Below are 25,555 nucleotides of genomic sequence, written 5' to 3' on the forward strand. Positions count from 1 at the left end.
AAAAACAATAATTTCATAATATACCAAAGAAACAACCCAAAATCCCATCAACAATAGAATGGCATATATTTTACAGCAATGAAAATATATGAAGAACAAAACACAGAACAACATGAGTGGGTCAATAAGGTCCATGCATGGTGCAGGAATTCCTGACTACCATTTTAAAGTCACATACTTAAATATGAACCAAACAAACATCTGAAAAAAAATTTAATAGTAAAGAAAGAGAACAAAACATTCTTACCCATAAAAACAGAGACATAATCTTTTAAAATAACCATTAATATGTTAAGAGATATACAAGGAGATATTGTGAATGTGGAATAAGAACAACAAATATATATGTGTATATACCAAAACCAAAACCAAACCCAATTCCGACTCAAAGCGACACTATAGGACAGCAACCCTATAGGACAGAGTAGAACTGCCCCATAGAGTTGCCAAGGAGCGCGTCTGGCAGATTCGAACTGCCGACCCTTTGGTTAGCAGCCGTAGCACTTAACCACTACGCCACCAGGGTTTCCGTATATATATATATTCCAAAGAACAACAACCAAAAAATGGTCTTGGATGTTGATACCCAACATGAAAAACTCTATATAAGGATTTGAAGATAAAATTGAGGAAATCTCCCTGAATGCAAAAAGACAAATTTGGGAAAGAGACAAAAAAGATAAAACAATTGTCAAATCAGCTCCTGAATTCTAATATCCAAAAAATCAATGTCTTAGGAAGAGAGAAGAGAGATGGCTTAATTCAAGATTTCCAGAAACTGAAAGTCTCCAATTTCCATATTCAAAGAGTCTCCAACTATCCAGAAAAACATATGAAATAGAGTCACACCGAGGCATATCATTAAGAATTTTCAGGACGACGGGTACAACTAAAGATCTTACAAACTTCCGAAGAAGAAAAAAAAATCCAGGACAAGGTTGATTAAAATAATCACTATCAAACATCTTTTAGTATTATATGACTTCCAAATTATACACATGTATTTATTCCTATAGGGTCACTATGAGTCGAAATTGATTCGACAGCACTGGGTTTTTTGGGATTACCTAAATAAAACAAATTAAATTTTAGGAAAACATGTTCATAAAAGTAAGAAAACTTAAAAAGAAAGAGAAAAGGCTAGCACCTTTATAGTGGAATAAAAAAAAAAAAAGAAACGATAATCATAAAACTATGGTTGGGCCCAAAAAATTCACATATCTTACACTTATTAATAATTTTAAGTATATAAAAATTTTTTTTAAGTATACGGAATATTGTTTTCATTCTAACGTTTTAAAACAAGAAAAAAATAAAACTAGTAATAAGTTTGTAAACAACTTTTTATAGCAGATGTTGCTGGCGCCCCACCCACTTACCCTAGAATATTTTTACCAGCTCTCTGCCTCCATCCCCCAACATTTGCATGCTTGCTGTTAATTTCTCTCATCTGGAACCTTCAGATGAACGCCCTTGGGTACTGGAGTTTCCTCTCTTTCTACAGAGAGCAGAGTGCCTGAGAGTTCATGCTCCATCCCAAAGCAGTTTACAGTGACTAGTGTGGTAGTTCAAAAGCCCAGCTCCTTTAAGCCAAGAAAGGGTAGTCTCTGAGAAGTGATTTATGTTCCAGAGCTCTGCAGGATCAAGAAACGTCTGGGACTGTACCTGCAATCATACCCTTGCTTAATTTCTTGCCTTTTGTTACCCTCCTTCCCCTATTCTGGTACTGATTTCTCTGGGATCACTTTCTTAATAAATCACTTGCAGCCAATATTTTGGCTCAAGATCTGGTACCAGAATTCAACATTCCTTTGGCGTGGTAAAAACAAACAAACAAACCAAACCCATTGCTGTGTAGTCAACTCCGACTCATAGTGACCCTACAGGACAGAGTAGAACTGCCTCATAGGGTTTCCAAGGAGCAGCTGGTGGATTTGACCTGCCAACCTCTTAGTTAGCAGCTGATTGCTTAACCACTGTGCCACCAGGACTCCTGTGGTGTGGTACCAAAACCAAACCAAACCCGTTGCCATCAAGTCAATTCTGACTCATAGCAACCATATAGGATAGGGTAGAACTGCCCCATAGGGTTTCCCAGGAGCAGCTGGTGGATTGGATTCGAACTGTTGACCTCTTGGTTAGCAGCTATAGCTCTTAACCACCAGGGTTACTTTGGTGTGGTACGGGAGAGAAATTAAGAAAAGGTTTGGATTTTCCCACTAAAGTAAATACTCTTTGAAGTATTTTTCGTTAAAAAAAAAATCCTATTGTGACTTGTTTATTCTTATTTACCAGCACGAAACTTGGTACTAGATATGTAATAGGAACTCAACCACCTAAATGAAGAAATACTGTTAAATGTTCAAGGCATTAAATTTAGCTAACCCCACAGCAACTTCAAGTATTTTCTAAGGGCTGTATTTCAAAGCACCATCAAATTTATGCTAGGTGTCCTGGATAAAGTCAGACTTCTCACAGGAGATAGCACGCCCTTAAACTGTGGAAAACACTCAAAAAGCCTGGCTTATATCAGCCTGTCAATTAGGATCTCTCTGACTCAGTCAACCGAAGCCAAACCAATCGTAAGTGAAGAATTTCTCAAAATGCTCAGTGAATTCTCTTTCTCTGCCTTTACAATACCTTCTCAAAAATTAAAGACTTCTCACGTAACCAATCACCCAGAATTTCTGGTTAGAAGCTTTTTCTCCCTTTCCTTTCTAAGTGAGAACTTTATACCAAATTTAGGCGGACTGCTCCTCTGTTAGCAGATTTAGCTACGTAATAAACATTTGTTTAAAGGACTCCATTTTTGTTTTGTTGGTTTGACAATATGAATGGTCATATCACAAGGGAAAATGGCATTAACCAAGTTTTCCACAGGGTAGTCTACATAGCAAACCTACTCTGGAAAAAAAAAATTACTCAAAATATTTTTATTTCTTATTCAAATACTAAATGCATTCTAAAATACTTTTAGATTATCTATTTTTCTTGCATGAAATAATTTTATCTATTAAACACAACTTACTTTCCAAGGTCACATTGTACTTCTGGCATCGTGGTTGGTTTTGGTAATTCAGTCGTTAATTTAAGTAAATACCAGAACTCTAGAGCTGCATCAGGCTGAAAAATAACACTGGTGGGGAGAAATATACAAAATCTTGTCAGTGATTTTAATTTGTATAATAAATCTGGCAGAAAAAATATTCCGAATTGGTAGAAACCAAACAACCAAACCCACTGCCTTCAAGTCAATTCCGACTCATAGCCTATAGTATAGAGTAGAACTGCCCCATAGCGTTTCCCAGGAGCGGCTGGTGGATTCAAACTGCCAACCTTTTGGTTAGCAGCCAAGCTCTTTACCACTGCACCACCAGGGCTCCTTTGGTAGAAATAGGTGGTTTCAAACACATTAACTGACAACTGCTCCATCACACATTCTACTCTCATTGTGGATACATTTTTAAATTTCTCATTTTGTGGTGAGAAAATCATGTCATCATTTGTTACCCAAGTAAAACAGGGTCATGGGCATTAATATTTGTTTAATAAATGCCTACTGAATCAATGAAAAATGCTTAAACTAAGTAATTTAAATGCCTTGCAGGAGCTATAATAGGAAAAGATCTGATTTCTAACTGTGATTAAATCAATTTTAGTTTGTTGAATTGAACATATGTATATCTCCACATGAAGATTATCAGGTAACCAGCAGCTCTGGAAGGCATCCTTTATAATCAGCATGTGCTGAGCTCTGGGGGAGACAGAGCTTGGGATAATTTAAAAGTGTAACTGGGCTGCTATATCAGCTCTGTCATCCATTATTTGCGCAGCCTTGGACAAGTCACTTAATTTCTTTGAACTTCAATTTTATCATTTATAAAATAGAAGGAATCATTCCTACCTCTTATGGAAATTTTATGTGTTTATGTGTGTAAAATACAGGGCCCAGCGGCAATAATAGAGTTGGCAGTGAAGGAGTACTAGCTAAGATTTTATCTTTTAATGTATGCTGATAAAGAAAATCCAAAACTCCGTTTATGCTCACAAAGCCCATACAATCACAATAGGGAGACGAGATCAGCGCACATTTCTAACGGTAATCTATCAAAATAGCGGCTGTTACAATATGGTTATATTCCTATATTCATGCTTCACATTGTATAAAAAAATTATCCTGAAAAATTTCACAAATGTATTCATTTCTTTATCCATTTATTAAAATAACAATTGATAGGATACTGTGCTAGAAGTACCAATAAGAATTATCATTACTCGAAAAAAAGACAAATTGGTAAAAGGCAGTTTCATGTAGAATAATAACGCAATGTGTTGCACGCATAAATGCTAAGTCAATTATAGTCCTGAAAATAAGTTGAATATTACTTTTTAAACAAATAAAGTTGATTATTTTACTACACTGAGTTAATCATGAATATAGAGGTTATGTGTTTGTGTATTTATTTTTTTTATATATATATACCCAGTGCAAAGAGCTTTTCACAGTTAACATGCTATAAGAACACTTGTAATTACACTGCTAATACACATGTGTGTGGATATCCATATATATATTGAGAGAGATAAATACACATATATATGTATATAGGTGTGGACACACACACACATACATGGGTTTTCAGCATAGTGTAACATTCTTAATTTAATTTTTTTATGTTCTCCAAGTGGACAATTTCTCTTTAATGGAGAATATAGAAATTAATTTTCATCAAGGAAATCAAAAGTTTAATTCTTAGGCCTTGTGAAATCATTTTCATTTGGTTCAGATTTAAACCTAGAAAGACTTAGGTCACACAAAGTGAAGTGAAAGAGAGGGGTATAGGAGAAATTTAGGAATTATTTACTTAATGTGATATTTCAGGAAATAATAATATTCTTGCACTGAAGAAAAGGAAAGGTAATTTTAAAAGTAGAGCATTTTATCAAGGAATGGAATTTCACAAAGTTAAAACTATGGGCAAGTGTAATCTTAATGATTATAGCATACAGAGAAATAATGATGATTTTAAAAGCCTATTTCAAGGGATTAACAATGAAATGTATATGCAACATGCAAACCATACCTTTCCTCACTATGGCCTGCAGTCGCTGGAGAACACCTGGCAACATAATTGACAACTTCTTGTGGGTTCAGTGTAAGTCTCTTGAGTCCACTAAGGGCCGGATTCGTTAATTGTACATCTAAGTGAATAACTTTGTCTTTTGGATTTGAGAGAGGTATTTCAATGCACTTGCTTTCCTAGAATTACAGAATAAATATATAAGCGCCTCTTAAGAGTCAGCAGAGTCATTGTTCTATGGAAGCAAATGTGAAGAATGCTGTTATACAAAATAAGGCCATTTGTTCTTTCTTTTTTTTTTTCTTGATCCACTTGATCTACTATTGATCTACTATTTAATCTATTATATGTTTTCCTTGATTAGTCTTGGTAAAGGGTAACATTTTGGTGACAGTTTTTCAACAGCAAATACTGCAAAGAAATCCAAAAGGCTAAGGAAACTTTTGGTAAATACATTAAAAAATATTTTTCTCCAGTACCATTATTACTAAGGTCCATTTTTCACTGTTTACTTTAACACTTGTGCATAAGAATCACCCGAAGAGTTTGTTAAAACACAGACTGCTGGCCCCTGCACCTACTTCTGATTCAGTAGGTCTGGTATAAAAGAAAAACCTATTGCCGTCATGTTGATTTCAACTCATAGTAACCCTATAGGACAGAGCAGAACTGCCCCATAGGGCTTCCATGGAGCACCTGGTGGATTCAAACTGCCGACCTTTTGGTTAGCAGCCATAGCTCTTAACCACTACACCACCAGGGTTTCCAGTATGGGAACTGAGAATTTATACTTCTAAAAAGCTCCATGTAATGCTGCTGGTGATCCAGACAAAACACTTTAAGTAACACTTTACATTAGCATCAAGTAGCAGAGACAGTCTTAACTAAGAAGTCAAATTATGCCGATGATGCAAATTATGATGGTTGAGCTTCTCTAGTTGACCTTCTAAATTCCTTCTCTCTTCCTCTTTCTTGCATTATCCCACATAGACTCCTCCTTATCTTGAAGTTTTCTCCTCCTCGCAGACTGTATTCTTGGGCCAAGTCCTTTCAAAACTGCCAAAGCTCAGCCTCCTTCCAGAGTAGAATTCACTCTGACCCAGGAGGTGCTATCTTGTGTCAGTGGAAGCACAGCTTGCTCCCTCTACAGTCAACCCCCCCTGCCCCGCCCATGATCTAACGTGATGTCAGGAGCTCAGCATAAGCCAGTAGGCATTAAACCATCAGCTTCCTCTCCTTATAGAAGATACCTCCCTCACTGTCTTTGTGTAGTTCTACTGAAGCCAGCCAAACTCACTTGGATTGTGGTAGGTGGAAAGGGAAGGGAGAAAGTGCTCATGACTATGTTGTCACTTTCCTTCTAAGGAACTACCTTGTTCTTCCTAATCAGTCTCTGGCCATCCCATATATAGGCTATAAGTGGGTGATAGGCTAAAGGTTTCTGGCTTCCCTTGATGTGGCAGAAACATGTATCATCCACCAAAAATTTGTGATTCCCCTTCACAGTATAAAGATGTCATTGGGAAGTAGCTGTCCAACCAGAGACTATATTTCTTAGACCTCCTTGCACCCAGGCACAGTCATGTGACTAGTTCTCACCAATGGTATGTGAATAGACTTGACAAGTGTCACCTCCATGCAGGGAGATTAAGAACCTACTGGAAATTCACCTCTTTCTCCTTCCTCTTCCTCCAACTATCTGCAGAGGCCTCTTTGTCCCTAAAGGATGATGGGACCACATGATGAAGGATGCTGGCTCCCTGATCACAATGTGGACGACACCACGCACCAGCCAGTAACTAATGCATCAAATTATCACAATTATTGTGTTTTATTGTATTAAGCCATTGAAAATCTGAGGTTTATTTCCTATAGCAGCTATAGTAGTACCCTAACTAATACATTGAGCAAGTCCTAAGTAGATGATACAGCACCCCTTTCATAAGTTAGAGATAGAATTACCTATGGTTCTCTGGTTTGTGAGTTTATTTGAAAATCCAAGACAACAGAAAAACTTCCCATTAAATATCTCATTTTGATTATTTGCTTGTTTTCTAACTCCATTAGAATGTTAGCTCCATGGGAACAGGAACCTCGTTTTTGTTTTTTTTTGTCCATTTCTCTTTCTCAGCATGTAGAACAGTGCCAGAGATACTCAGAAATCCCTGAATAATATTTGTTGAAAGAATAAAATGATACACTTTATAAACAGCTTTAGTACGACTCAAGGGCACTGGGTTTGGGGTTTTTTTTTAGTGTTTCTATATAAATCTGACTAAGTCTAGTATTCTGGATAATCACAACTTTTGACTAAATAACGAGGCAGCCATGTGACAATATGACTCTGGAAGAGTTTAAAAATCTTGAGTTAACCCAGCTGCCCTCCTGCTTGAAAGTTATGGGCAAAGAACAGCCTCAGATGGAAAGAAGGTAGTGGGTTCAAAGGGACTTTATCACTTGGTTGCCGGTTCCTATCGTCTCCTGTGCAGGAAACGTTTAATTCACTGAGTGTGTCAGGTGAAAAGTTTATCACTTGCTGCTCTCAGTGGGTCAGAGTAAAAAAAGATTAGGTATTTGTCCATAAGGAACTTAACTGAGTCAATGGCAATCTGACTCAAGTGGAAATGTTTTTCATCATATCCTCTTCTGGAAGATAAACATTAGTTAATTACAGATGGATTATTTCTGAGTTCCAAAACACACAATCATGTTAATTTAAGGCCCATTGTTCGGGAAATCTTCAGTTTTAATTTTATTCAAATTGAAAATACTACTACACCAATAAACAAACTGTACTGAATGGTATTTTGAAAAAACAGCATGTAATTCAGAGAAAGTGATAACTATAATCTGTCTCAGTAATTTTCCTAAATTGAAAAGTCAATGCCAGTAGTTAGCACTCAGAGGAAGCAGGTAGGCAGCTGTAATTAGAAACACCATGGCCATTTTCTCTGCCACTGCCATTTGCATGTCACTGTATCTACTGATGTATCAACTTACACCCCCTATCCCCAGTCCACCACCATCCAACACGAGGCATACAGAATGCAGAGGGGTGATCAAGGTGGGTTGCTGATGGAGTATGGGGTGATGGATGTAAACATGCATTAATAGGCACCTGGGACTTGTGAGAAAGCCAAACCTCCCGAAGAGGCTCTGGGTTTATTCGTGTGTACTCAACCATTTCTATAACATTGAGAAAAAGAAAATTATGAAAAGCAATGACAAGCAGAAAGATACTTAAATGCAGAGACACATCCCTGAGAAGTACCCTCCTGCTTAAGTGCTAAAGAAAAAAGAATATATATACGTATACATAAACTAGTTGTGTGTAGAACTGGGCTCCCTAAGGTTTTCGGTGGCTGATTTTTCAGAAGCAGATCACCAGGCCCCTTCTCCCAAGGCACCCCTGGGTGGACTCGAACCTCCAACCTTTTGGTTAGCAGTGTAGTTCATTTGTACCACCAAGGGAAGAGTAACCAGCTGAATCCCTGGTTTTGTGTCATTTCTGCAGGTCATGTTGGTTAACACCATATCTAATCAGCACAACAGTATCAGTAATTATGAGCAAGGCATGTCAAAAGGGTTGACTGTGACTGCCTGGCTATTCTATAAACACAGGACACATTCTTGCTATAACTTGCAGTGCAAATATCCTAATGAGCTTTATTTGTTGAAATTCTATGCTTGAAAGGTATTCGTGTGCAAATTTGAAAAAGAAGCAGCCTTCTGAGCACATGGCTTGGTCAGCCAACCTGACCTTGGTGCACGAATAAATAAAACGAGTGATAGATTAGATAGACAGATTGATAGATAGATGGACAGGCTGACAGACATATGAACAGAATAAAGACATCCTTCCTCCTGGCTTGGCTGCTAACCAAAAGGCCAGCAGTTCTAATCCTCTAGCCACTCAAGCTCTACTCTGTCCTATAGGATCCCTATGAGTTGGAATCAACTCGATGGTAATGGGTTTTGTTTTTCTGCTTTCCTCTTTTTTTTTTTTTTTCCTAGCAGGACACATAATTTGGAGAGCAGAGCGCCCTCTTCTGGTAGTCTCTTTGAAGTACAGACAGATTCACCCTCAGGCATGGCCTTGATTCCATTTGTCATTTGAAGAATAAACCCTGCTGCTATCAAATTGATTCTGACTCATAGTGACCCTACAGTACAGAACAGAATTGTCCCATAGGGATTCCAAGGAGTGGCTGGTGGATTCGAACTGCCAATGTTTTTGTTAGTAGCCTGAGCTGAGCTTTTAACCCCTGCACCACACCCGGTAACTGCTAAAAAGGTTTGGTCTCTATACACTTGCCCACTCTAGATATTCATATAAGTGGGATCATACAATATTTGTCCCTTTGTGCCTAACTTATTTCACTCAACATAATGTTTTCAAGATTCATCCATGTTGTAGCATGTATCAGGACTTCTCTTTATGGCTGAGTAATATTTCATTGTAGGTATGTACCATATTTTGTTTATCATTCTTCTGTTGATGGACATGTAGGTCATATTTTTTGCTGGTAAGGGCAGACATCTTAGCTAGGGCCTTGGTTGAGAACACGAACGAAGACCCTGGCTGGGATGTCTATGCTCACGTGCAAAAAATTACAATGGGCTCTACTAATTCACAGTTGTAACTATATTCAAATATCAGTTCCGTTAAAATTAAGCAATAAGAACTAAATTATCTCTTAGCAGGGCTAAGCAACAACATCCATTTTCTCTTCTTTATGTACATAGTAGAAAAGAAATTTCAGAAAAAATACTTTCTAATCCCCAAATGGATTATTATCAGAATTCTATGTTGAGGAATATTCATGTTCATTTATAAAGAACGAGTTCAAATTGTTTTTCCTAAAATACATACTCTATTAGGTCATTGAAAAACCCCTGATCATTGAGAAAAAAAATCCATTGCCTTCGAGTTGATTCACGGAGGGGAGATATTCACAAAATATTCAAGGAGTACAAATGAAAGGCGGAATAGTGGCATGCATGAACTAAATTAGTATCATTCTCATCACTTAATACCCTATGCGTGTTCTCTAGCTGCATATTTGAAAATTAAAATAACATATATTTGATGTTTTCAATTAAAATATTTTGGTATTAGCAATGAGAAAATTAAATCTAATTAATATATTATTCACAGCAATTAAATTTATCCTCAAATTTCATTTAAATCAAGATTATCAATATCTCCCTTTATTAAATAATCTAGACACAGATTTAGTGACACTGCAATAATTTATCTAAGACTATCCTATTCTTTGTTCCTGTTATTAAAACCGAAAATCTAAGCGAAAACCCAAAAGAACAAATCCATTGCCGTCAAGTCGATTCCGATTCATAGCAAGCCTATAGGACAGAGTAGAACTGCTCCATACAGTTTCCAAGGAGCGCCTGGTAGATTGGAACTGCCAACCTTTTGGTTAGCAGCCGTAACTCTTAACCACTACACCACCAGGGTGTTTCTGAGTTAAAGGCCTGCTGCAGACACCAGGAACAATCTATACTGAAAAGAGTCTACAGAGCTTAACTTTTATGATAGGTGTGAGGCCAAGGATTTAGGATAAGGTTAGGTTTGTAACAGTAGAATAAAGTCTTGAAACATGCAGACAGAATGCTAATCAATACAGTCTATATATCATATAACTAAAAGATTTTTGCAAGAAACACTTAAGGTCCATATTACTGATTTTAAAAATAAACTTGTTATATTTGAATACCTTATTATCCCACTATGTCATTTAATATGGACATTTTTTAAGGAACAGCAAGGGTACAAAAGAGCTTTAACTGTGTGCAAAAAGACAGTCTATGAACATTTCATGGGCTCTTACCAAGGCAACACAGTTCATTATAATAATTTTTACAGGTGGTGCAGGAGAGCTGCGGATCTCAAGAGAATACCAGACTTTTACACTGTTAACGCCACCATCTGAAAAAAAGAAAAAAAAAAACTTTTTAATGCAGTGTAGGTTTCTGAATACCACACCTAACAAACATTTGCGAAACATGAACAAATACCATTTTCACGCTCTACTCAAGGGACTTGTTCGTCAAGAAAGCTGAGGGGACAGGCTGCTTTCGTTACTTGTGCCCAACAAGAAGCCCCATCCTGCATGGCCAGGAGAACGTCCTGTAAAAGCCCGTAAAGCTCCCAAACCCCTGCCCACCCTAGTAACTTACAAGTTCCCCACTAAAATAAACTTAAGAATGCTTTATTTTTAAGTGAAGGATTCATGTTTCAAAAGAAATAATCAATTTTTTTTTCTTTTCCTACTTGCCAAAACAGTCATATACTTGTGGATAAAAAAAAAAAAAAAAAAAAAACACCGTGGATGGAAACGTCCAAATCAGGTTTTCCTATATAACACGGTACAGTTCCAGTGCCATAAGAATCTAGTCTAAGGGCAAAGTCAGGAATTAAAAAAAGAAAAATAACCACTGCCATCGAGTTGATTTTGACTCATAGAGGCCCTATGGTACAGAGTAGAACTGCCCAATATAGTTTCCAAGGCTGTAATCTTTATGGGAGCAGAACGCCATATCTTTCTCTCGAGGAGCAGCTGGTGGGTTTGAACTGCCCACCTTTCAGTTAGCAGCCGAGCGCTTTAACCACTCCACCGCCAAGGCTCATGTCAGAAATTTATTTTTTTTTTCTAGTACCACGTCAGGAATAGTTCGTGATATTTCAGGTTCAAAAGGATAGCAGTTTAAGCTAAGGGAATTCGGGACTGGATATGCACTAAAGAGTGAGAAAATACTATTTACTTCTGGATGCCCAATATTAAAAAATATATATATATATATATATATATATATATCTCTATCTCAGGTGTTTTTGCCCCTGGTGACGTCCACAGCCACATTCCCCACTCTGAAACCTGAACCCTGGACAACCACCACGTTTCTGGGGGAGGGAGGGTTATACTACCATCAAACGTAGGTCCTTTCTCTCCAGTTTTTTCTCATTTGTTCAGCTTCTCACTTTGATATTCTTTTATTCTGTAGTGTTGAACTAGTTCATGGTTTAAGATGTCCTCCAGTTTCACTAATTCACATGCATATTCATATTAGTGTCATGTTCAATAGATTTCAAGGACTGCTATGTTTAATTAGCTTGCTTAGGTAAATCACTAACCTCTCTGGATCTCAGGTTCCTCAACAACAAAATGAGGGGCCCAGGACAGTAGACATCTCAGTGTCTCCCTCTTCTGAAAGGCTTTCCTATGAGTGTATCATTTTACCTTGCATTGTGTTGAATCTTACTGCACTGCCCTGCATTCTTCTGTTCCATATTGTATGTAATACACTGCATTGTGTTCCATCCTATTCTAATACATTCGCTAACAAGAAACATTTATAAGGTTGGCAGACCTGAGAACAGTTCAGACCTTTAGAAAATCAGCTAGTCAGAGGGAGAGAGAGGAGGTCTAGGCGAGTTCTTATTCCAAATACCTGGGAGTAGTTCTTGATGGCAAACTTATCTGCACATTTTTAATTGCCTCTGTGCTTGTTTATTTTACAAACACCAGCTAATTCCCTTAAAATTATCAATGAGCAGAAAACAATGTGACCAAATTGACACAGAAGTTAAGATTACTGAGACAAATTTTGCTCACATTTGTATCAGTTGCTCCTTCAATTCTATGAAACACTTCAAATGCTTTTATGCCTTTAAAATACGACTTCTCCAAAAAGAAACCAAAGTTCTTAAAGTGAACAATGTTTCCCCTATAAGTTAGCTCATGCAAATGTTAACTGGGCCTTTCCAGTGGTTTAACCCATATTTTGCTCCCAGAGAAATAATTCTGGACAGAAAGGGTCTCAGTGACTAAGGAGACTGACTGCTCCATGACTCTGGTCTGTACAAAGAGTAGCAGAATGTCTCGGGGTCAGGAGGCCAGAGTTCAAATGCAACCTAATCACTGTTACCTTGTGAATGCCGGCAAAGTAACTCAACAATTGGCCCATCTGTGAAACGGGGGCAAAACCTTACTACTGTAATTGTTCTAGCACATAAGGCAGTGATTGTGATGCAGCTAACCTAACTACCACAATGCTAAAAAAATACTGCACACTGACCATGAATTTACGGGTTAGCGTGGGGTTAGTGAATGGTTTAATGACTGGTGTTGTTGTGTGCCATCTTCTGACTCATGGGCCCTAGAGGACAGAGTAGAACTGCCCTGTAGGGTTTCCTAGGCTGTAATCATTATGCAATCCTTGACAACATCAATATTTCCTCCCTTTATCATGATGTTGCTTTTTGGTCCAGTTGTGAGGATTTTTGTTTTCTTTATGTTGAGGTGTAATCTATACCGAAGGCTGTGGTCTTTGATCTTCCATCAGTAAGTGCTTCAAGTCCTCTTCACTTTCAGCAAGCAAGGTTGTGTTATCTGTATAATGCAGGTTGTTAATGAGTCTTCCTCCAGTCCTGATGCCATGTCCTTCTTCATATAGTCCAGCTTCTCAGATTATTTGCTCAGCATACAGATTGAATAGGTATGGTGAAAGGATACAACCCTGATGCACACCCTTCCTGACTTTAAACCAATCATTATTCCCTTGTTCTGTCTGAACAACTGCCTCTTGATCTGTGGAAAGGTTCCTCACGAGCACAATTAAGTGTTCTGGAATTCCTATTCTTTGCAATGTTATCCATAAATTGTTATGATCCACATAGTTGAATTCCTTTGCATAGTCAATAGAACACAGGTAAACATCTTTCTGGTATTCTCTGCTTTCAGTATGGATTACACCTCCACATAAAGAAAACAAAAATCCTCACAACTGGACCAATAAGCAACATCTTGATAAATGGAGAAAGCACTGAAGTTGTCAAGGATTTCATTTTACTTGGATCCACAATCAATGCCCACAGAAGCAGCAGTCAAGAAATCAAACAGCATATCGCATTGGGCAAATCTGCTGCCAAACACCTCTTTGAAGTATTCAAAAACAAAGATGTCACTTTGAGGACTAAGGTGTGCCTGACCCAAATCATTATATTTTCAATTGCTTCATATGCATGCAAAAGCTGGACAGTAAATAAGTAAAGAATTGATGTCTTTGAATTACAGTGTTGGTGAAGAATATTGACTATAGCATAGACTGCCAGAAGAATGAACAAATCTGTCTTGGAAGAAGTACAGCCAGAATGCTCCTTAGAAGCAAGGATGGCGAGACTTCATCTCACCTACTTTGGACATGTTCTCAGGAGGGAGCATCTCGCCTACTTTGGACATGCATGGTAAAGTACAGTGTCAGCAAAAGAGGGGAAGATCCTCAATGAGATGGTTTGACACAGTGGCTGCAACAATGGGCGCAAGCATAGCAACAACTGTGTGAATGACACACAACTGGGCAGTATTTTGTTCTGCTGTATATAGGGTTGCTACAGGTCGGAATGGACTCGATGGCACCTAACAACAACAACAATCTTTACAGAATCAGACTGCCACATTTTCGCCCATGGATCTGCTGGTGGGTTTAAGCTGCTTACCTTTTGGTTTGCAGCCTACTGTTCAACCATTGTGCCACCAGGGCTACCATATTTATTAATTAGAAAACAATAAAACTCAATATAATGTTAACATGTAACTTTATTTCTTAACTATAAGCCTTAAAATGTCCCTGGGTGGCACAAACAGTTTGCACTTGGCTGGTAACCAGAAAATATTTGCTATTAAAATTTTCATTCCAATTATTCAACATACTAGATCAATAGATAACAATCATATCTGAAAGTAAATTCTTAGATTGAAATCACTGGCTCAATTTTTAAAAGCTTTAAACATATTCACTGTTCTTCAAAAATATATTAATTCAAATTCCCATTACATACATGAGATTACCTCTTTTGACGTGACCCTCATTACAACTGGATATTATCACTGTTTTCATATTTCCCTATTTGGCAGGTTAAAAAAAATTTTATTTAGTTGTTTTAATTTCTTTGATGAAAGGAAAGTTAGAAGTTTTCTTATTGTTTTATTTTCAGTTCATCATCTTTGTTCAATTTTCTCTGGGGCTAATTGTCTTGCATGGATTTGAAAGAAAAAAAAAGCTTCATAGATTGAGATTGTAACCATTTGGCTATCACAAAAAAAATCAACCAAACCTGTTGCCACTGAGTCAATCCCGACTCACGGCGACCCTATAGGACAGAGTAGAACTACCCCCATAGAGTTCCCAAGGAGCACCTGGTGGATTTGAACTGCTGAACTTTTGGTTAGCAGCTGTAGGACTTAACCACTATGCCACCAGGGTTTCCACGGTTGTCTATCATACAGATTGCATATTTGTCCTATTTATATTCTTCATAATATTATGATTTTTAAATTCGCTTTTAAAATTTTAATGTAGTAAGCACTATTCAATCTTTTACTTCATGCTTTGTTTCTTTTAGTTTTCTCAGAGAAAGGCCTTCATGGGGCAAATAAACATTTACATGTGTATTTTTCTATTACTCTTATTTTTTCATTTTGTATATTTAGTTATTTAATCCATCTAGAATTTATTAATACATGGTATGGCATTATATACCTTCATTTTTTTTTAATCCAGTAGTCAATGAATTGGGTCAGCACATTTACTGGATAACTTGTTCTTCTCCCATTAATTTCAAAAACCACTTTTATTCAGTATTTTTTATTATTGTATTTCTTTCCAGGCTTTCAGTCTGCTCCATTGACCTGGCTTTTAGATATCTGCAATAATACACTTGCTCCTTGAACAGAAATCCTACTTTTGGAAATACAGAAATTTTGGATTTTAAATTTAAATTTTAGAGTTTTATAGAAATAAAAGCACCACCATGTAATGAGGTTTATTGTAATTAGTCTGTAAGGATAGAAAATTGAAAAATAATGTCCATCAGAATCGGAATGGTTGAATAACTGAATATAATCACATTATGAAATACTATGTGACTTTTTATAAAGAATGAGTTATCACTCTGTATAGAAATCTATTTGTTTTTAAATATGCATCTATTTTTATTAATCTATAGGAATGACTCAAAACTGCAGACCACAATTTTATTTTGCTTATTTCTGAACCCAAAGACCTGACCCTGTCTGCCATACATAAGCTGTCTCCTACAATTCCAGCTTGTTGATACTGTGTCCCCGGCTACCACCCTCTGTGTCGCCTCATCAAGATGGGCTATGGTTTCCTCTCTGGAACCTATGAGTAATGAATTCAATTTGTTTTCTGGCCTTCCTGTATGAGTCTCACTTTTTTTGCCTCACTTGACACACCATCCAAGATACCTACAGATCCCTTTGGGTCAAAATTAATACATATATTGATGTTTACAGCAGTAGAAACCCAGCAAGTAAGCTACCTAATGTTAATCCTGAAATGATACAATAAAAATTTTACAAATTTGTGCAAGCGACATTTGGATATGTATTACACATGTAAAGTGCCCAGTTCATTTAAAAGTGAATGATGAGGGTTTACGCAGATTAATCATGAAACTCCCCATAATGATAAACTTACCTGAGTCTTCCTCATCAAAATTTTGGGATATTTCTGATGATGATTTCTGAATGGATTGTTCTCGATCTGTCTCTTCCTGAAAATCATTATCTTGTCTGCTTTTAACACTAAATGAAACTGCACCTATAACACATAGGGGTGTGAGATGTCAGATTAACCAGGCATTAGTTTTCTAAAATGAAACATTAGTCTCAGTTATTAAAGTCACTCTGGTGTTATGGACTGAATCATGCCCCCCACTCGTCCCGTGTTAATTTCCTTGCCCTTGTACCTGTGGCTGTGATCCTATTTGGAAACAGGGGTTTCCTTTGTTCTGTTAATGAGGTCATACCAGTGTAGGTTGGATCCTAAACCTAATCACCTCTGAGTTATAAAAAGACCAGAAATAGACACAGAGACACACACACAGGGGAAAACAGATACCATGTGAGAGTGTCTACAAGAAGCTAAGGACAGCCATGGAACCAAGAAACTCCGGATATACTGAGAAGGAAGGAATCGACACGGCCAAGACTGGGATTTGAACTTTCAGTCTCTAAAACTGTGAGAAAATAAATGCCCATTCTTTAAAGCCACCCCCTTGGAACATTTTGTGTTACAGTACCACTAGGAAACTAAGACATCTGGGTTGGACTAATAAATATCAAGCCAAACACAAACTCTAAGTGTTAATTTTGGAATTAAACTTGATGGCCGTACAGAACACTTTAACAGAAAATTCAAGGAAATATTTTCAAAATTTCCATTAAAATGGTAATATTTCAACAATTTACCTGCAACAATTAAGAAAAAAGGGCAAGGAATAGAACTGCATCAGCTTTCATAAAACTTATTGGTCTTAGGTAACTGTTGATACTTTTTTTTTCCAATGTGATGTTTAATGCTCTATTTACTTATTAAAAATATAATATTTATTTTGTTTTCTATAATACCCTAATATCCCAGTCATAAATTTTCCTCTAAACATTTAATATGGAAGATACTAAAAAATTTGGAAATTGTTAGTGTCAAAAATTGGCACACTTTATCTGTAATTTTTACTGTATTAGTTTTATAAAAGATAGGTATTAATTTTTAAAACGAAGCTTAATACACTTAAAATAATTCAGAGGTTTGCCAAGCTCTCAGTACCAGGCTGCCATTATTGCACACAAAACTACATCTCCCTAGCTATGCAACGTAATCAAATAGCTTATATTAAGGCCTACCCATACTTTGCAATTGAATTAGGGTAATCTCCATATTTTATTCATTCCAAAGACAATTAGAACTGAAATTAAACATGAAGATTTTCTTAATTCCCACTTAACAGCAAACATCCCCTTCTGGAAAAGAAATTGAAGAATGTATGTAATTTAAGGAAATAGAATTTTAGGTACACAGTCTCCTCGGAGAGAGATCTTAAAGTAAAACCATCTTGAAATAAAACATAATAATCCACATAAAGCACTTAGCCAAAAGCATAAAGCAAGTACTCAATAAATGGCACCTTACTGGTATGCTTATCAATCACGTTTAGGGATGGCCTCAAAGAGAAAGATGTCGGTCACATTGCTCATGGGAGGACAGCTTTCTAAGAGAAAGAAACCCCTAACCTGGAAACAGTATTTTCATTGGTGTGTTTCCTGTGTTTACAGGTGGTTCCACGCTTCTCGCAGATGTGTAACAAAGGTTCCTGAAAGATCTAACTCTGTCCAGTATGATAGCCACTAGGCAAATGTGACTATTAAGCACTTAAAATGGTACTTGTGTGACTTGGGAGCCCTAGTGGTGCAGTGGTTAAGAGCTTGGCTGCTAATCAAAATCTACCAGCTACTCCTTGGTAAATCCCATGGGGCAGCTCTACCCTGTCCCACAGGGTCACTATGAGTCAGAATTGACTTGACGGCAATGAGTTGTTATTTTTTTTGGTGAATATGAATTGAGATGTGCTCTAAGTGTGAAATATGTACCGTATTTCAAAGACTGAGTACAAAAAATAAACTATTAATAATTTTATATTCATTATATATTGCAGTGATGTATTTTATTTAGATAAAATATATTATTAAAATTAATTTTATCTGATTCTTTTTAATTGTTCTTAATATAAAAAAAAAACCAGTGCATATGGCCACTAGAAAATTTAAAATTACATATGCGGCTTGCATTTCATTTTTATTGAAGTGTTGTTACAGACAAATCAGTTTTGATCATTGCATTTTGTATCCATGCAAATATTTTATGGTGACTCTATCAATCTGAAACAGTCTCAATGAGTATTTCACTATGTGAAGATATTTAAACGAATAGTTCCCGAGCTGACTCTATTTTAAAATTTGAACTTCGATTTTTAACTCACTGGTGGGTCATAAAATAATTCTAGTAATTATTGCAAGCATTTTTATAGAATAGAATAAGGGAGAACAGAGCAGAATCGACTAGAATAGAGCTCAGGCTGTCCAACAGAACTTTCTGCAATGATGAAATTTTTAAATATTTCCACCATTCAACATAGTAGTCACTAGCCACATGTGGCAATTTAAATTTTTTAATGTTACTCAATTTTAGTTAATTTAAATTTGAATAGCCACTCATAGCTAGTGGCTATAATACTGGATAATATAGGCAGTGAACTCTCAGAGCATATCCCATATAGTAAAGATAAGTACTATTTCATAAAATTTTTCTGTCAGTTTTATTTGTATCTCTGTGTGTGTGTGTTTACTGAGTCACAATGTAAAATCAATAGTTATTATTTTTTGACCCCTGGATCCTGGTCAAAAAACTTGGAAATCTATTTCTTTTTTTTAATGTATCTTGTCCTTGGAGCCGATATAGTGATATCAAGCCACAGGGACAGGCCATCAATTCCTTTAGGGAAGAGATTATGCCTTCTCTGAGTTTTGTAGTCTTTAGACATAAAGTTTTACTGCTACTAATAAAACATCTGTTGTTTCTTCCATTTTATAAGCTAGAGGGTAGAGAATTGACAAGAAAATGTGACAACTCGTATTTACCACCACCTCCATTCTTTTTTAAAAAAAAAAAATTTTTTTTTTCCATTCTTTAAATTGTCGTAACTACATATCCTCGCTGTTGGATCACTTGTTTGTTTACATGGGGTATTAAAAAAAAAAACAAAAAAAACCCGTTGCCGTCGAGTTGATTCCGACTCATAGTGACCCTACAGGCCAGGGTAGAACTGCCCCCTAGGGTTTCCAAGGAGCGGCTGGGTGGATTTGAACTGCTGACCTTTCTGGTTAGCAGCCAAAGCTCATAACCACTGCACCACCAGGGCTTCATTATGGAGTATAACTACTATTATTAAAATGAATACCAATAATTTACTGCATTAATCCACAATTTAAAATAATCTATTCTAGATTACTAAAACAAATGAAATCAGATTAATAATATACTAATAGAAATTCTCTCCAAAGAAGCCATGGGAAGGTTTGCCCTACAGTCCTCTAAATATCTCACAGGGCATGGAGGTCAGGGAACTATTCTTGTTCCTCTTTACTGCCTCCAAACCATTTCTCCTCCCATCTCCCTCCAAATCCCAGGCTTCTTTGAAGAGCATGACGTTAGTGCCTATTATCATTCTTGGCATATTCATCTAAGGGTCTCCAGATCACCACCAATATCTGATTGAATAATTTTGTACTTGTTTTACTGTTGTTTTCTTCTCAAATACCCCTGTTATTAATCTAGGTATTGAACATTCATGTAAATCTTTATTTTCAGAGCCTAGGATTTCAGCTTCTTGACTTCACTTTAATAATAATCTTGTACTCTATTTCACCTCAGCCAAGGTCAAAACCACCCATACTCCAAAATTTCAACTACATACTTTCCACTCTCTAAACACCACCTCCTGTTACATAGCTCTTTTCTCCCATATCACTCCTTTAATAACCCTTCTATCAAACAGGACGTCCAGTCCATTGACACTATCATTTTTCCACTGTTCATCATTACCCCTAGACGTCTTCGCTGTCCTCCCAACCCAGCTCCAATTCCACGACCCATCACCATCATCCATCCCATAGAGACTCCCTTAAACTCTTGTATTTCTTGCCCTCCTTTGTTTACAGGTGCCAGAATGAAAATCCTACGCTTATACTACAGCAGCAAAATGAGACTGGAGAAAAACACACAACTCTGTTGACTAGAGTTATTTTCAATGTATTACCACACTTCTAATCCTGGCACTCTGATATATTATTTTAATGAATTCTTCCTGCCATCCTCTGAGATGACAATTTAACACCTTTGCCTTTCCCCTCAAACTTCCAGTACCTCTTTTTCCTTCTTCATTCCAAGCTGATCATCTTGTTTCTATTTCGCTATAAAAATTAAAACCAACTTCCCTCTATATCAATAATATAATAGGTCATGATTACACCACCATCAACATGAAAAAAAATTATCTCTTAATCTACATTGCCCATATTTAGAGCTCTTATTTCCTTAAGATAAATGCCAAAAGTGGCATTATTGAATCAGTGTATTCAAATATTTTATGGCCATACATAACCAATCACTAAATTTTGAAAGGGAGTTGTAAACAGTGGCAATATTAAGTTGCCTTCATTTTAAAATTATATCATATGTTTTTCCTCCTTTTTAACTTTCGGTTTTTTGAAAATGCAATACTTAAACAAAAATAGAACAATAGTAGAATCATCTTTTTCTTTCTTCTTCCCCACTCATCTGAAAACAGTTATAGGTAGGCCTGATATTTCCCAGTGCTCTCAAATATTTTTTCTTAATTTACCATCTGGTTTTTTGGGGATAAAGCACAATAACTTAAAAGGGAATACTTATACTATGCGTACTATAATAAATATATGCCCATTCTATATGTACATACATGCAAATTTACATCTGTGTGTATCCATTTATGAAAAGATGGAGAACATGGACCTCTAGAAAGAGTATGAATTTTAATTACTTACTACCTGTAGACAGTCTTCCAAAAGATTAAGAAGAGGTATTTCAAAGACCACTTGATGACTGAAGTTTATGAAAATACACTGCATTTAAAGCAAGATATTTAGAAAATTATTTCTAAAGAAACAAAATATTTTCTAAAAACAGCTGCTCCTGAAGGAAAGGTATCTGGACTTTCAACTGTCATTTATGAAATATTCAAACAAAAGTTTAATCAGTAATCCTAGGGGCAAAATCAAACATAAAGCAAAATGCCCAGCTCTCCCTTCATGTTTGATATCAGGACCTAGTAGGCAATACTCTAGCTATTTATTTGCAAAGGGTGGTGGCTTATGTTAAAAAGTAGGGAGAATAGATGGTGTAGCTTGGCTCAGTCACTGTTAGCAGCAGCAGCAGCATCAACAACTGAGCTGTCTTTAAGGAGTATATGAGATATAAACTTAAAAAAATAAATAAAAGCACCAATGCAGGCAATGTGTGAAAGGTGACAAACGAGAGGTGCTAAAAAAAAAAAAGTTGTCGAGTCAATTCTGATTCATCTCACCTCATGTGTGTCACAGTAGAACTGCTTCATAGGATTTTCAGTGGTTTTTTTTTTTTTTTTTGAAAGTAGGACACCAGGCTTTTCTTCCAAGGAACCCCTGGGTGAACTTGAACCTCCAACCTTTCCATTAGCAGCAAGCGCATTAACCATTAACCATTTGCACCACCCAGGTACAGGTTGTGGGTAATACAGCTCAAGGGAGAAAGATAAAGAACTCAGCTGTGAAGACTTTACTAAGAAACTGAGACTGGAATCTCTCATCTTCAGGTGAGAGTTTACTAACCTATTCTATTCGTTGGTAAGTTGTGTCATAATATAATTTTTTAAAATGTAAATCATATGTGATGATTTATTTTCATAATTAAAAAAAAAATACACACCAGATAGATAAAACTAATACTTGGATAAACCTACACTTGTCACACAATGTGTGTGAACTGAACAAAAAGGAAGTCTAATCAGTATTTCAAATACTGTGAAATGGTCTCAAGAATTAAAAGTACACATTCTCCATTTTTTCCTCCATTATATTCTAAATATAATTAGTCATTATTTCCCTCCTCCTACTCACCCATTTGGAAACCCTGGTGGTGTAGTGGTTAAGTGCTACAGGCTGCTAACCAAGAGGTCAGCAGTTCGAATCTGCCAGGTGCTCCTTGGAAACTCTATGGGGCAGTTCTACTCTGTTCTATAGGGTCGCTATGAGTTGGATTCGACTCGATGGCAGTGGGTTTGGTTTTTTTGGTTTACTCACCCATTAATGTGTATTGCACTTTTATCATCCCTGACAAATACAAATTGGGCAATCATTTGTAAAACAATTCGAAAGCTCTATATGAATATAACAAGACCATATACTGTAGGCCTGAATGAGAAATTAAGTGACGCATTTATCTTAAAAATAGAAATGGGTTAAGAGAACTATGGAAGCCATTATAAGCCTATTCAGTAGCTTATGTCTCAATCAAAAGAACATTTTTAAACAATGCATCTTGGTCAGAATTATGTCACTAATTTATACACGATTTTTTTTCCAATGAAAAATATTTTTCTAGTCAACACCGTTTTATTTCTACACAATTGTCTTTTTAAACTGGACCTTTACTTTTGGTTATCAATTAGCTAGTGCGGAAAAGATAACCAAATTCTAATATACTTATCACAAAGGAAACTTTAGATCCAGCAACCTGACTGTCAGCAATAAACCTTCAAACCAAGCTCTGTAAATAATAATTACAAGAGGAAAAAGTGTTTCTGAAAAATGATCATTTATTTTTCTTCATAGTATTACCCATTGCTGTCAATTCCTTTAGGACAGAGTAGAACTGTCCCTTAGGGTTTCTAAGGCTGTAATCTTTATCAAAGTTGACTGCCACATCTTCCTCATTGTGGAGTGGCTGGTGGGTTGGAACTGCCAACCCTTCCGTTGGTGGCTCAGCACTTAACCATTGTGCCACCAGGGTTCATTCTTCACAGTATATGTAAATACAATTCCTTTCTTCCCTAAGGCTAAGAACAACCGATCCAAAAGATCCGAAAGGAAACAGAAATAAATAAAACTTTATTTTGGTGCTTGAATTTGTCAGAAGGAGCACTGGTGGCACAGTGGTTAAAGCAACTGACTGCTACTGAGAGGTACTGAAAAGTTGGCAGTTGGAAACCACCAGCAGCTTCACAGGAGAAATATGTGGCAGTCTGCTTCTGTAGAGATTTATACCTTAGAAACCTTATGGGGTCTCTACGAGTCAGAATCAACTTGATGGCAGTGTGAGGGGAGAGTTTGTCAGTGTGATAGGAAAATTCTTGAACTGGTTTGAAAAAGCTATAACAGAAATGATCATAATGAGTAATAGCAACTCTCTAAGAGTTGCTATTATTGACTTAATAGAGTTGCTATAATTGACTTAATAGAGATTTTCAGTTTATCTGAAGAAAGTGTTAGGAAAAAGTCTAACAGGAATATTAACAATCAGTAAAACAAATGTCCCCTAGTAAATGAGTCTTTTTTTTTTTTCAAATTAGGAATTGTTTTTCTCTAATTTTATACTATCCTATAAAATCTAAATATCGAGATTCGAGTTTAAAGGCTGGGCAATAAGTTTTTATTAATATTATGCTTTGGAAAATACATTAATTTAACACTTACTCTGTGCTGTTGTTGTGTGCCGTCAATTATGACTCATAGCGACCCTATAGGACAGAGTGGAACTGCCCCATAGGGTTTCCTAGGCTGTAATCTTTACGGGAGCATGTCAACAGGTCTTTTCTCCCGCAGAGCCACTGGTAGGTTCAAACCACTGACCTTTTGGTTAGCAGCTGAATGCTTAACCATTGCTCCACCAGGGGTCCTTTTACTCTGTGCTAGGTATATGCAAAATGCTTCCTATTTATTATCTTACTTAATACTTGCAATAAATATATGAGTTAATTATTCATTGGATGCATTTTAAAGCTGGGCAACCTAGGGCTTAGAGGCGGTTGGATAATTTATCTCAGGTTGCACAGGTAGTAAGTGATAAAGACATATATCTTACCCTGGCATAGAATATGAACCTGTGCATGGATCAAGAGGCAGTCGTTCAAACAGAACAAGGGTCAAAATTGGAAATTTTGCATGGTTCAAAATTGGAAAATGCATGCAAACCAAAAGAACCAAACCTATTGCCCTCGAGTTGATTCCGACTTGTAGTGGCTAGTGGGTTCAAACCACTGGCCTTTTGGTTAACCACTGCACCACCAGGGCGCCTTTGCAAATGCATGCTGCAGGATTGTATTCTTTTCCCTCACTTATTTAATTTGTATGCTGAAAAAATAATCAGAGAAGTCAGACTATGTAAAGAATGCGGCATCAGGGTTGGAGGAAGATTTATTTAACAACCCGAGATAGGCAGATGACACAGCCTTGCTTGCCAAAAATAAAGATGACTTGAAGCACTTATTAATGAAGTTCAAAGACTATAGCTTTCAGTATGGATTACACCTGAACATGAAGAAAACAAAAATCCTCACAACTGGACCTGTGAACATCATCATGATAAAAGGAGAAGAAATTAAAGTTGTTAACAATTTCCTTCTACTTGGATCAAAAATCAATGTACATGGAAGCAAAGAAATAAAACAACATATTGCATATGGAAAGTCTGCTACAAAAGACTTCTTTAAAATTTGAAAAAATAAACATATCATTTTGATTAAATTTTGATGACTAAGGTGTATCTGACTCGAACCACAGTCTTTTCAGTTGCCTCGTACAAATACAAAAGTTGGATAATGAAAAAGGAAACAGAGGAACTGATGCATTCAAACTGTGGTGTAGGCGAAGAATATTGAATAGAGCATTACAATCAAAAGAAAAAACAAATCGGTCTTAAAAGAAATGAAACTAGAATGTTTCTTAGAAGTGAGGATGACAAGTCTTCAGCTCACTTACTTTGGACATGTCATCAGAAAGGAAAGAACAAACACTAGAAAA

At 36.5% G+C, this 25,555-nt stretch overlaps 1 protein-coding gene across 1 annotated transcript in view; it reads right to left on the reverse strand.

Annotated features, from left to right (window-relative positions):
• Positions 1–25,555, reverse strand: part of CFAP47 (cilia and flagella associated protein 47) — a 343,468-nt gene that overhangs the window by 97,337 nt on the left and 220,576 nt on the right. The window contains 4 exon segments of the mRNA XM_064278419.1: positions 3,029–3,136; positions 5,085–5,260; positions 10,931–11,028; positions 16,602–16,724. Of these exon segments, the coding sequence (XP_064134489.1) occupies positions 3,029–3,136; positions 5,085–5,260; positions 10,931–11,028; positions 16,602–16,724 (505 nt within the window).

The sequence above is a fragment of the Loxodonta africana genome, chromosome X, assembly GCF_030014295.1.
Source record: "Loxodonta africana isolate mLoxAfr1 chromosome X, mLoxAfr1.hap2, whole genome shotgun sequence".
Classification (NCBI taxonomy): domain Eukaryota; kingdom Metazoa; phylum Chordata; class Mammalia; order Proboscidea; family Elephantidae; genus Loxodonta; species Loxodonta africana.